At 45.6% G+C, this 13160-nt stretch overlaps 1 protein-coding gene across 5 annotated transcripts; it reads left to right on the forward strand.

The window, feature by feature from the left end:
- The first annotated feature begins 3665 nt into the window (after window positions 1-3665).
- Window positions 3666-12719, forward strand: S1PR1 (sphingosine-1-phosphate receptor 1). 5 transcript variants are annotated; one of them, XM_081916077.1, is made up of 2 exons: window positions 3666-3801; window positions 9469-12719. In XM_081916077.1, exon 2 carries the CDS (start codon window positions 9615-9617, stop codon window positions 10752-10754), a length of 1140 nt encoding a protein of 379 aa, XP_081772203.1. In that variant the 5' UTR covers window positions 3666-3801; window positions 9469-9614; the 3' UTR covers window positions 10755-12719. The 5 variants fall into 5 exon arrangements, with proteins under 5 accessions (XP_081772203.1, XP_081772206.1, XP_081772204.1 ...); XM_081916080.1 differs by lacking the exon at window positions 3666-3801 and adding an exon at window positions 3920-3940; XM_081916078.1 differs by lacking the exon at window positions 3666-3801 and adding an exon at window positions 4624-5035.
- Window positions 12720-13160: the final 441 nt, after the last annotated feature.

A 13160-nucleotide genomic window follows, 5' to 3' on the forward strand; every position in this document is an offset into this window, starting at 1 on the left:
GTTCTTGGAATCGGTGGGTGAGGCCAGAGGCAAATTGTACTGTACAATTTGGACTACACAACAAAAACTAGAGGGTTCTAAACACGCACTCACACATGCACACCTCTCTGTCCTCCGAGAGGCATTCTCACAGTTCCAGGACACATTCCAGTGATTGCCAAAGCCCTTGAGACAGATGAGGAGCACGTCCCCAGGCCTGAAGTCCTCAAGCTTGTTAGTTGATGGAGGCGCAACAGATGCTTCTTCAATAATTACTCATAGTGATTATTGGCCAGTCATTGATCAAAGGTATCAATCAAGAACTTCCTTTGGGAGTCTCTCCCACACACCCCACCTGTTGAATCTGCTCTGGGTTGGTATGGTACATGCAAATCTTGACCCATTGCCCTCCTCCAACTCAGGAGCAGACTTCAATGGTGGCTTATTCTGAAACCGTCTTCTGGGTAATAATACAGTGGAACGTCGGTTTTCAAACATAATCTGTTCTGGGAAACCATCCGAGTTCCAAAATGTCCATAAACTGAAAACTCAATACGGAAGCCTCAATACAATAGGAAAACTCAAAACGGAAGCTGCCTCAGAAGTTCGACTTCCGAGGCGCGTTTGAAAACGGAAGTATTTGCTTTCGGGTTTACGGTGTTCAGGTTCCAAAATGTTTGTCAACGGAGACGTTAGAAAACCAAGGTTCCACTGTAGTTTTATTATTTATACCCCATCCATCTGGCTGGGTTTCCCCAGCCACTCTGGGCAGCTTACAACATATATTAAAAATGGTAAAACATGAGACATAAAAAATTTCCCAATACATACCTAATGAAATCAAACCAAAGACCTCCCTTCCAATTACACTTCCAGCAACGGGGATTATCATTATTGTTTCCTTTGCTCAAAATAAATGGAGTAATATATTGATAGCAGGTTTATAAGTTCTCCAACATCATATTGAAGAATCCACCCCAAACTGATAAAGGCCTATTTCTGCTATGTCTTGTGCACTGTATCATATACTCCTTTACACAAAATGCCATTATAATCTTAGAGATCTTCAACAGTTATCAGAGACAAGGGGAAATTACATCAGGCTGATTAATGGTTTCAGATATGGGACCATATCAGAGTGGCACAAACAACAAGCAATGCAAGAATGAAAGAGGAAATATTTGCACTTTGTTACAAAATGAAGTGGTAGGTAGTGTGCAGATGTTTTAGGCAAGAGGAAATAAACTTTTGATGCATTCTCTGCACAAATCCATCTCTCAGGTTGCGGAGAGATAGTTAGAGAAGCAGTCCCACTATGCATCAGCTAGGATCAGTGATCGTGAGAATAACAGACAAGGCCAGGAGTAGAAAAGTCATCCTGGTCCTTTGCTTCATCTTGACTTTCGTTCTTTCTTTTCTTTAACTGGGCTGGTCCAGAATAAGATGCAGATCCCAGTACAGTCGCTAGCAGTGAATCAGTATCCCCCTAAGCTGGTGGGACAGGGTGCCAGAAAAAGGAAGGGTGTTTGACCTTTAGGTTCACGTGTATACATCCCAATGGGAAGTTGCTCCCTACTGGGCAATTCCTGATAGAAAACCTGATCCTCTTCATTTGTGTCTGCAAGTTTTGCAGGAAATTTCTCTGGCTTTATCACACCCCCTTAAGAAGAGCTTGCCAAAGACAGTACAGAGTCGTTTCCTGTTACCTCCCTGTTAACCACCTCGCCTGGCAAATCGAGATGATAAATCAGAATACTTTTTTGCCACTCCTACGCCGCTCTGATATTTTCACTCTTTATGCAAGCTCGTAGGCGGAGTAAGGACAATTCTGATTTGTGGTAGCAGGGGTTCAGGGGGACGGCTGTTACTCCACATTGATAGATGTGTATATAGCAGCTTTGCACCTCTGCTCTGTTCAGAATGGATGGGAGGGAGAGCATCCAACTTGATGTGCACACATTTAAGGGGCCTTGTTCGATGTAGGAGAGAGCTAGCCAAAGCAAACAGGAGCGGAGCAGGAAGAATAGGTAAGCACCATTCCCCCACTGCTTTCAACAGGGATTTTGAAAGACGTACTTTATAACCATCCCATTAGGTTTTAAAGGTCCGATTCACGTGTGTGGTGTGTACATTAAACAGGATAGATGCAGAAGGTGGTATTCAGGGCCACAGCACTATAAACATTTAATCTGAGCATTGCCAGATGGGATGATCCTCCTGCTCCTCCCCTTGCATGCTGTTCTGGGGTCCCCTCGAGCCAATTTGGGGGCTCTATGGGGGTGGAGAGGAGTGCTTCCACCAATGGGGTTCCTTGGGTGACACCCATGCAAGTATTTGCAGCTACCCTTTTGATCAGCCCACAAAGAAGAGTGGAATATCTCATCGATCATTGTGCTGAATGGTAAAGAGGATTTTTAAAATTAAAAAAAACCACGATACGATAATCTTTATTGTCATTGTCCCATACAGAACAACGAAATTGAAAAAATCTACATAAGACATTCAGAAACCAACAAGCCTGCTATCCCTGCTATCCCAACCTGGTTAGCCCCCTAAAAACTCTGATACCCATGATTAAATACAATATACTCCCATAGAGACCCCTTACACTGTGTTTAAAACCAAAATCACATTTGGATAGAAACTGTTTCTCAGGCAGCTAGTCCTAGTCTTTATAACCCTGTACCTTCTTCCAGAAGGCAGAAGCTGAAAGAGATCATTTCCAGAGTGCGCACTATCCTGCGCTATCTCTGCAGCTTTCTTATGGCACCTGGAAGCATAGATTTGTTGATCCAAGGTGGGAAGAGTGCACCCAATTATTCTCTCCGCAGTCTTTACAACCCTGGACAGGATTGTTTTCCCCCCGACCGTGCAGCTCCCAAACCACACACACAGACCATAAGTTAATACACTCTCAACAGTACAATGGTAAAATGCCATCAACGGGTCCTTTGAGAGATTGTTTTTCCAGAAGAAAAGAGAGCAGATATAGTAAAGCATATGTGATAAAATGGCAATCTTTACCTATCAAGACATGGTGACTTTGACCAGTCCTAGCTCCAATGCCACATTCAGAACTTCCCAGTCACCAATGGTACCTAAAGAAAAATACTTTTCAGTGGAGTCGGTTCACGTGTGCCATCGAGTGACAAATGCATGCATGAACAAGCACATCGTACCCTTTCCTTTTGCTGGATGTGGTTGTGCCAACTATTCAATCCACCTCTGCTCTCCTTATTAGTGGTTCCATCAGCTGAAGTGTTGCCCTGAAGACAGCTCAACTAGCACTTCCACAGAATTTGAGAGTCTATTCTCCACAAGACCTTGCACAAAAAGGAAGGATATTAAGGGCCTGTCCAGACCGCTGCTATTTTTGGATGGGATTCAATTGCATACTGGCAAAGACAGATTGTGCAATTAAAGTTATTATGGAGCTCTTGCCCAACAAACTTGCTTTTCAAATATTTTGGGGGCTTTTTTTGCGATAAGCAAGAGGAAAAGGCACCAGAGTGTTTGGGATAACATTTGCTCGGCGCAACATCTTCTGACCTCCCATAAAACAGATCAAGATGTAACCAGGTTGTTGGGAAGTGATCGAAGAAGACCGTCCAGATGATGAGGGAGAGGAATTTGAAGGAAGTGGGAGATGCCTTGAAATTTCTGAGATCATCGCCAAGATCAAAGCAGAGTCAGAAACGACAGGCCGCGTCACCTTCCTAAAGGACTTCCTGGAGACGCGGGATCAGGCCAAAGACCAAGCAGGGAAGGAGGGATTTGGTTCTGCCAGTAGTGAGAAGGAGTCTGATGAAGAAGAGGCTGAAGGTAAGGAGGAGATGAGTGAAGATGGATAATGCAATTGTATAGCGATGAAAATAGTGTGGTACCAAGCTTTCTAGTCCTCAAGAAACTCAAGGAATCATTGGATTTTGAAGAAATACTGGAATTTATCAAATTCAGGCAGGTGAGCTGATTTCATTCTGCCTTTCCAAGCTGTTCCACTGTGTGTGTGTGTGTGTGTGTGTGTGTGTGTGTGTGTGTGTGAGAGAGAGAGAGAGAGAGAGAGAGAGAGAGAGAGAGAGAGAGAGAGAGAAAGAGGGAGAGGGAGAGAAAGGGAGAGAGAGAGAGAGAGAGAAAGGCTGGGCTGGCAGTCTCATTCACACCATCCATTTAAAGCACATGACTTCCCTCAAAGAATCATGGGAACTGTCGGGAATCCTTGCTTTGGGAGGAATAAACTAAAAACCCATGGTTCTTTGGGGGAACACAAGTATTTTAAATGTGTGGTGTGAACGTGACGCAGAAAGATTTGCCTTGTTTATTAAGCTTATCGGTTGCTTTTTTGAAACAAGTAACTCAGAGTGACAGAGTGTTGGACAGTGGAACAGACTGCCACAAGAAGTGGTAGACTCTCCTTCCTTGGAGGTTTTAAAGCAGAAGTCGGATGACCATCTATCATGTATGATTTAGCTGAAATTCTTGCATTGCAGGGGGTGGGACTAGATGACCCCTACAATTCTAGGATTATGTGAAACACGTGTAGATCCACGTAAGAGTTTTCCCAACTGGCCAGGAGGGAAAATCCGGCTCTTGGTTTGGTGCAGCAGTGTAGCCTCCAGAAAAAAAGAAAGAAAAGCTTTTCAAGATATGCAGACGAGCCTTTTCAGTCTTGCAAATCCGGAGGCTGTTAAAGGCACAGGAGCAGTTTGCAACCAGACGATGGCAACCCTGAGGCGGCCGGGGTCAGAGGCAGCCGCGTGGTCCGCGGACAACTTCCCTCTCGTGTGAAATCCGCCTCTCCCGCTGCGCGCGCGCGCAGTCCCCGCACAGAGCCAGACGCGAACTTTTTTGGGGGGGAGGTAGGGGCGAGCAGGAAGGAAGGAAGGAAGGAAACAGGTGTTAACCCTTCCGCAGCTGCGCTCCGTTTAAGAGCCGCCGCCCAAGAGCCGCCGGCCAGTTTTGCCCGGGACTTGGCAAGCGAAGAGCGTAGCGCTGCGCCTCCGCGTTGTCTGCGCGCCGTGCGCTCCAGGCTTGCCAAGAGTTAACGCGGGAGAGCCGCGTAAGTAAGGGGGAGGGCGGGGAAGCGCGACAATAATAGGAAACTGCGGAGGGGTGGGCGCCACTTCGCAAAAAAGAAAAAGAGGGGGAAAAGGGAAAGGTTTTTCCATGAGCTGCCCGGCTTTTCTTCTTCTTCTGCAAAGGAGGCGGCCGGCGGGACGCGCGCCATGCGAAGCGCAACCGCCTCCGGAGAGACCCGCGTCCTTCCCGAGAGAGGTAAGATTTGGGAGAAGGGGACTTGCTGGCTGTGCGTGCTGGGTTTCTGCGAGGTCCGATTTGGCTGGGTGCACGTGTGAATGTAAAAACGACACGCGTTTGCAAGTGCTCGCGTCAGTGAACTCTCCAGCGTGCATTCGACGGCAACCCCAGCTTTGCGTCTCCGTAATGTGGGGGAATGGACTGGCCTTGTTGCGTGGGGGTGTCGTTCTGTGGAATTGGCTGTGATTTATTTTATTTTTTAAATGCAACCCTGTGCAGGCTTACTTGCAAGCGAACCCCATTGTGTTCAGTGAGGCTCTAGGAAAGCATGCGCAGGAACATAGAATGGTAGAGTTGGGACACTGTGGAATTATATGGGTCTTGGGGCTTGGGGAGGGAGCTGTGGCCTGGATCTGTTTGCTGGGATCTCGCCAGAAAACCTTAGCCCCCCTGAATTGATGGAGAAAGTTAAGAATAAATGATACGATACGATATCTTTATTGTCCTTGTCCCTTGTGGAACAATGAAATTGAAAACTACTGAAAACTACATTAAAACTACATAAAACTACCACAACTGTGTTAATCTGAAGCAGCAAACTCCCCCAAGGATGTTGTGATTTGTGTACTTAGTGCCCTCCTCTCTCAACTTTCTCCATACTTAGCACCTAGCAGTTGAGCATGCAAACTGCCTCTAGTCTGGTCCTGCAGGTCCTGGTCTCCTCTGCTGGGAAGCGTTCTGGGTCTGATCTGTATATTTGATCCCCAAAGGCTTCTTGCCACATGCCAGTCAGCGGCTGGTACTGCAGGCAACTGAGAACGAACTTGCATTTGTTTGGCAACAAGCTAACTTCAGTTGCGGGAGCTAACTTCCAAGGGCTGCGATGGCACGAGCTTTCACTGCTGGCAGGGCAGACTGCACTGAGGAGGTGATGCCTGGGATCCATGCGTTACGAAGCGAGACACAGGAGAGGATCGGAATGAATGAATAAGATGTACTAGAGTTATTGGCAGTGCATATGCCATATTTAGAGGTATGGGTGCATTGCTGAGTTTGACGATGGTGTAGAAGTTGATATGCTGGCCTCAAGAATGGGAAATGTTCATAAGAAGGAGATTTCCCCAAGTATATCTGTGCAATTTATTTATTTTTAATGCGCAAAAAATGAGAGGTTTTCAGGAGCCAAAGATCCGGCTGCTGAAAGGCTTTCTGTGGAAACCTTTCCCAAGGGAGCTCTGAGGTTAGATTAGAACGCTTGTCTGATGTACTTGGTATCGAGTTAAAAATGGCAGACTCCAACAAGAAAGTGGTTAGTGGATGGTTTAGTGCAACCGAGGTACTAGAACAACTATTTGTTTCTTTTAAAAGAGGGTGTTCTCCTCCACCCGCCCCCTCCCAGGGGGGACTACAGGGAGGCAAACTTGAGAGCGGATGTCAAAGGAACAGGACATAAATTTACTGGAGGGTCCAAGGGACAGGAGCTTTGTTCTCAAGCTACGTGAGTTTAAAGCCTTGCCATGTCTGGGAATAGTAAGCAATTTTCACTCTGTTCGTTTCGTCCGATGCACTCAGTTTATTTTCCTCTTCGGCGTATGTGGGAGCATCTTACTTGCTCAAACCCTTTTGCCCAAAGTCCGCCATATGGACTCATCGACTCTGAAAAGGGTTTGGTCCTGCTTGAGTCCACGGGACCTGATGACCTTCAGAGCTCTTTCTGTCGTATGGTATCCCTGCGCCTGTCCTACGTGTGGGAAGCAGGGACGGTTCAACTCTGCTTGCTGTCACCTCTCACAACTTACCCATCCTGGGCAAAGTACTAGCTGTATGCGCATCGGTGTTGTGCGATTAGGGACTCCGGAGAAGGCAGCATTACTGGACTGTGCGTGCAATTTGTGGGAGCTTAGGTCCTGTTTAGAACTTAAGCAGAATGCGTGGAGGTTTGAAGAAGACAGAAAATACTGATCCCCTTCCTCTCTTTCATGCGTTCACAGGGCTTATGTAAGAGCCCAATTATCTTCAGTTCCTGAATGTGGTGTGTTTCTAGGGATGGCAATCTGGTAGAGGGCTGCATGATTTCTGGGTCTGGAGGTGAGGATCCGCTTGGGTTCCAAGCCTGACTCAGATTTGTACTTTTGAAACTTCGGTACGTCACGTTTAAATGACGCCGTGCCTGTTCAGCCATTGATTCTAGGCTTAAGGTATATGCCATTTGAAACTGATGATTGGGTTTGTGTGTGTGTGTGTGTAACTTAAACTGGTATGTCTTGTAACTCAATGGGAAAGGTCTTGTGTGATTTGGACTTTGTTATGATACTCGCCCTTTGAAAAGTCAGTATTGTTCAGCCTTGAATGAAGGGTATCCAGTGAATAGAGTGAGCTTCACTTTTCCCTTTCATGAAAAGCTTGAGGTGCATTCCTAAGCATATTTTGATTATATATTTTGTGGCTTTATATTTTGATTTTGTTCTGTGAACTGCCCTGAGACCTCTGGGTATAGGGCGGTATATAAATTCTAATAATAATAATAATAATAATAATAATAATAATAATAATAATAATAATAAATTCACTGGGATTTACCAGTGTGTTCAGGATTGCAGTGAAGGTTTTAACTTTATTTCCTCTGTCAAGTTAATTGACCACTGTGTGGTCACAGTGTTGTGGGTGCCTTCTGTGCTCTGTTAATCCTCAATTCCGTATCTCCTTTTACACTTATTTTCCTCCACCTGCTAACTTAATTGTAGATGGCAAATCCTGCACAGATACAAGTTGGGCTACTGGAATCCATGGGACACAAATCTCCAAACTGCATGCAAGGCAGTAGCCAAAGGCCATTGTGTTATCTCTTCTCAACTCCCAAATAGAAAGTCCCGGGAGACTTGCATTTTATTTCCTCACTTTCTGTTAGCTTTACTGATTTTTATTTTTGCTGACACCACACTTTCTTCAGTTGTTGTTCGTGACAGAGGGCAACTTCCCCATTTTTTTGCAAGTTATGCCAGGGATGCGGAAGCGGCGGCCGTCCAGATGTTGCTTGACTACATCTCCCATCAGCCTTGACTTTGGGCCATGCCGCCTGGGGCTGGAACCTGGGAAGCTGAGTCACGGGTCCACCTATCCCAATATTGTTCACACCAGTGTTTCCCAAACTTGGGTCTTCAGCTGTTTTGGGACTACAAATCCCATCAACCCTTGCTAGCAGAACCAGTGGCCAGAGATGGTGGGAATTGTAGTCCCAAAACAGCTGAAAACCCACGTTTGGGAAACACTGGTCTACACTGACCAGAAGCTCCAGCGTTTCAGATGATTATTTCTGGAGCATACCTGGGGATTGAACTTGAGAAGTCTGCATGCAATACACATGTCTCAAGTTCAGTCTTTCACCGGTGGCTGATGAGAATCCAATTGCTTCTGGAGGGGAGCAGGTTCCTCACCCCTGAATTAAACCTTCCTTTAAACCTCTCTTACAAAGCTAATTTAGGGTGGGTTCCACTGCAATCCTAAACACACCTCCTTGTTTACCTCTGGATAGGCGTGTGCAGCGGATAGATTATCCGGTTCCTTCTGTTTAATCCTTTCAAAAGTCAAATTTGTTTTATGCATTACCCCTGGGTTTTATGAGACAAGTCAGCAGTTTTAGATTTCGGTCATGTCGAGAGTGAGCCTTTTTTTTTTAAAAAAAAAAAGGACAGAAGTTTTCACTTTGCTGCTGTGGTGTGATTGCAAACGGTATGACTTGGCTTTCGGTGTGGAAATCTGGGCAGCTTTTATATAAAACGAGACAGAGTTTCGCATGGCTATAAGCATGAATGTATGAACATGTGTCAAAAACGTGTCAAAACCAGAGGATGTCAGTGTGGCTTTTTTTACCCATTGCCTTCCCCTGTGCTACTGAGGTGTTATGTATTGGTTAAATAAACCCAATCTGCCATCAGTTGAAGTGCTAACACCTTTATTCGGTTAAGTGTTATGTCCTGATATAGGTGTTAACAGTTTCATATAAGCTGTTAGCACTTCAGCTGACGCTGGATGAGGTTTAGTTAACCAATAAAATCTGAATAATATACCCCATCGGGTATATCATATTACTTGCCAGTGGGCAAACTAGCAGCAAACTTGCAGGATTTCATGTTTGGGTTTTCAGAATGTTCACTTTGGACTTGCAACAATAGTATAATAACAATAACTCAGTTCTCCTAAATTAACGTCTTTTTGCTTGTGTCTCCTGCTTTTAAGGACTGTGGTTACTGAGGTTACCCAGAAGGAGCTAGACGTTGGAAGCCGCAGACGTTTGGACCTTGAAGCCCGGGGCAGCTGCTGAACTACCTGCTCCACATCGCCTCTTGGTGGCCGTCTGGAGAACTGCAACTCAGGCCGGCACCATGGACTCCACCAAGGAACCCCACGTGAAGGCCTTCGGTGGAGTCAGCGACTATCTCAACTATGAGATCATCATAGAACATTACAACTTCACGGGGAAGCTAAATGAAAAGGCGGACACCGGGATCAAAGCAAGTTCTGCGGTCTTCATCATCATCTGTTGCTTCATCATCCTGGAGAACATCTTTGTCCTTCTGACCATCTGGAAAACAAAGAAGTTCCACAGGCCTATGTACTATTTCATTGGCAACTTGGCACTCTCTGACTTGCTGGCCGGGGTGGCTTATGTTGCCAATCTCTTACTGTCCGGACACAAGACTTACACCCTCACCCCCGCCCAGTGGTTTCTTAGGGAAGGGAGCATGTTTGTGGCCTTGTCCGCCTCTGTGTTCAGCCTCCTGGCCATCGCCATTGAGAGATACATTACAATGTTGAAGATGAAACTACACAACAGCAGCAACAGTTCCCGTTCTTTCCTGTTGATCAGTGCCTGCTGGGTCATCTCTGTGATATTAGGAGGTCTCCCCATTATGGGCTGGAACTGCATCCAGCGTCTACAAAGCTGTTCCACCGTGTTGCCCCTCTACCACAAGTATTATATCCTCTTCTGCACCTCAGTCTTCACGGGCCTCTTGTTGGCTATCGTGGTTCTTTACTGCAGGATCTACATCTTGGTAAGGACGAAGAGCCGTCAGCTGACTTTCCGGAAGAACATGGCCAAAGCCACCAGGAGCTCCGAGAAGTCTCTAGCTCTGCTCAAGACGGTGATCATTGTTTTAAGTGTGTTCATTATCTGCTGGGCCCCTTTGTTCATTCTCCTCTTACTGGACGTGCGGTGCAAAGTCCGGACTTGCCCAGTTCTCCTCAAGGCCGAATATTTCTTAGTACTGGCGGTTCTCAACTCAGCCACTAACCCGATCATCTACACGCTAACGAACAAGGAGATGCGGCGAGCTTTTGTCAAGATTATGTCATGCTGGAAATGTCCCACTGCAGACTCCGGGACCAAATTCAAGAGGCCCATCATAGGGGGAATTGAGTTCAGCCGAAGCAGATCTGACAACTCCTCCCACCCGCAGAAAGACGAGGGGGACTCTCCAGAAACTATTGTGTCTTCGGGTAATGTCACCTCGTCGTCGTAGGAACTCTCGAATGGAGGAGGCGTGGGCCTGCCGAAGGCCAACGCGGGAATGGTTCTGATCACTTCTCTCCCGCCAAGATGAGGGAGAGGATAGGCTGGAAGGGGAGTTGTGTGGCACTTGTGAGGGGAGGAGCGGGGACAGATTGTGTGACTTGAAAACATTTCCTCCCTGGAAGTTTGTTGTGTGTCGTTTGGGATTGCAGCGGGGCCACTTAGGGTTGCTGGAAGTGTTCGTGCCCTATGTAACTCCGAAGACTGAAAAACCCCTGTTGAATGAGAGTGGGTGGGGGGTGGAAAATGCTATTTTCCTCTCCAGAAAAATGTGAACCTATAAAATAAAGAGCTTACTGGGTTTTTCCTTCTTCTTTTGAGTAACAGCCCTCCCCACCTTACTGAGCAGCAAGGGGAGCCAATCTGCCTGTCGATTCTCTTCTGGGCAAATCTAAAGAGAATTTGAGTGTTTTGCTTCAAGACTGGCCAAAGCGCCACTTGACTTTCAATTAAAAGTTGGTGGGAACTGGGACATGGAGGGCTTCGATGTTTAGTTTGAAGAACACTGCCTCTCACTGCATGCTGCCATTGAATTCCCCTGAATTGAATGGGACTACGCTTGAGTTAGGCTGGGGGTGTTTGGAACGGAAGGGGCCTCATTTGAACCTTGGCATTAAATTGATTTGATAAATATGCCACTCAATAACAAGGTGCATTTATTGTTAGCAATTTCGATAGCACCTCGGCGCATGAGGGGCCATACAAACTATTGTCTCACTTATTCTTGGAATAATCCTATCATAGCTTAGGCCAAGCGACGGCTCTTGGAGGCATCTGAAGCCTTGAAAGCTGGATAAAGTTTGAATGAAGCCAATGGTCTGCATTCCACCCCAGATTCTTTTAGATCCCAGAACGTTTGCAATTTTAAAAGGTGTTTATAAGTTTGCTGATGTCCACAGAAAGTATTTGTTGTGTTAATTGAATGTAATTTGCCACAGCATCAATTGCTGGGCTGTGTGTGTGTGTAAATATATATATATATATATATAAATATATATTTGACCCGAGTTAATTGGGTACACATTCTGTGTGTACATTCTGTGTGTACAGTGTGTAGAGAAGCTAACCAGGATAGTAGCTGTCCTGTGCTAAGAGTAATAGTTTTCCATTTGTATCAATAATTTGGGACTCTCCTTAAATCTCATGGGACCTGGGCTGGTTCTAAACACATCAAAGAAACAATTCAGTTAAACACGTTGTAAACTTCACAGTGGGAAATCCCGTTGGCGAAAAGCAGGACTCCACAGCGCCACCTGGTGTCGCAGTGTTATAATGCATATAAAGTCCTTTATCTTTACGAATGTAGCTGAGTCCCTGGTTTAAATTATTTGGTGCCTCTCTCAAGTTTTTCCCCCTCCCTCATCTTCTCCAAAAAGAGTGACTGGATGCAAAGGAGGATAGCAGAGCTGCTGTATTTCAGCTGTGTAGGAAAGGAAATTTCAGGTTGTGTAGATGATACAAAAAGCCAGGCCACCTGAAATTACTTTTGTTACGCAGCTGTTAAAAAGTCGCAGTGACTCTCTCCCTCCTTTGGGGAGGAGGGGCCGTAGCTGAGTTACAGAGCTCATGTTTTGTGTGCCCAAAATTCCAAATCTAAACATTGAAAAGAAATTGGCAGTGGGGTGTTCAGTGATGTGGGCCCAGACCCAACGGTTGAAGGTTGTTGTCCGAGGGTGTTACTGTGGTAATTGTGCAGGACTGTTGAATTCAATGCATTAATGTACAAATATTGGTTGAATATATAAGTGGTGTTGTTTTTTTTAAAAAAAATAAGACTGCCGGCCTTCTAGTATTCCTAGTGCAATTCTTTTTGTAAAAACAAAAATAGAATTTAACTTGATTCTGACTTTGGTTGTACAGTTTGCACATAGCTGCGTTGACCTCTAAATATTAATAAACTGAGGGTTTTGTACAAGTTCTGCCGTGAACATTCCTTCTGTCGCATTTTTATCTGTACCTATTCTTACGACAGTCTTTTGGACAATTTACAGTTCACATCATTTCTATGCCCAGGAGAGGCAGGTTAACATTTGTGTGGTAAACAGAACACGTAGATGCAAAAGACCTGTCAAGAGCAGCAAATTCTGGTCAGCGGTTCAACAAGGCAGCATTCAAACCAGGGCAGGTAGCAATTGGAGTAATTAAACTCCCTTTTCCCAGCAATACATTTGCAGCAATTAAGATCAACCTAAATGCGACAGTGCCAGACATAGGTCATTCAACATGTCCTGGCCTCAAGCAGGAGGGAAGTGTTTGCGGTTCAAATTAAAGCACAAGAAGCAGGCAAATGCTCTCTACAGACTTTCACACCAAGGACATTAAAACCTGGGTAGGGATGACTATGGGGTGAATTCTT

This window comes from Podarcis melisellensis (assembly GCF_964234715.1).
Source record: "Podarcis melisellensis genome assembly, chromosome: 6".
NCBI classification, from domain to species: domain Eukaryota; kingdom Metazoa; phylum Chordata; class Lepidosauria; order Squamata; family Lacertidae; genus Podarcis; species Podarcis melisellensis.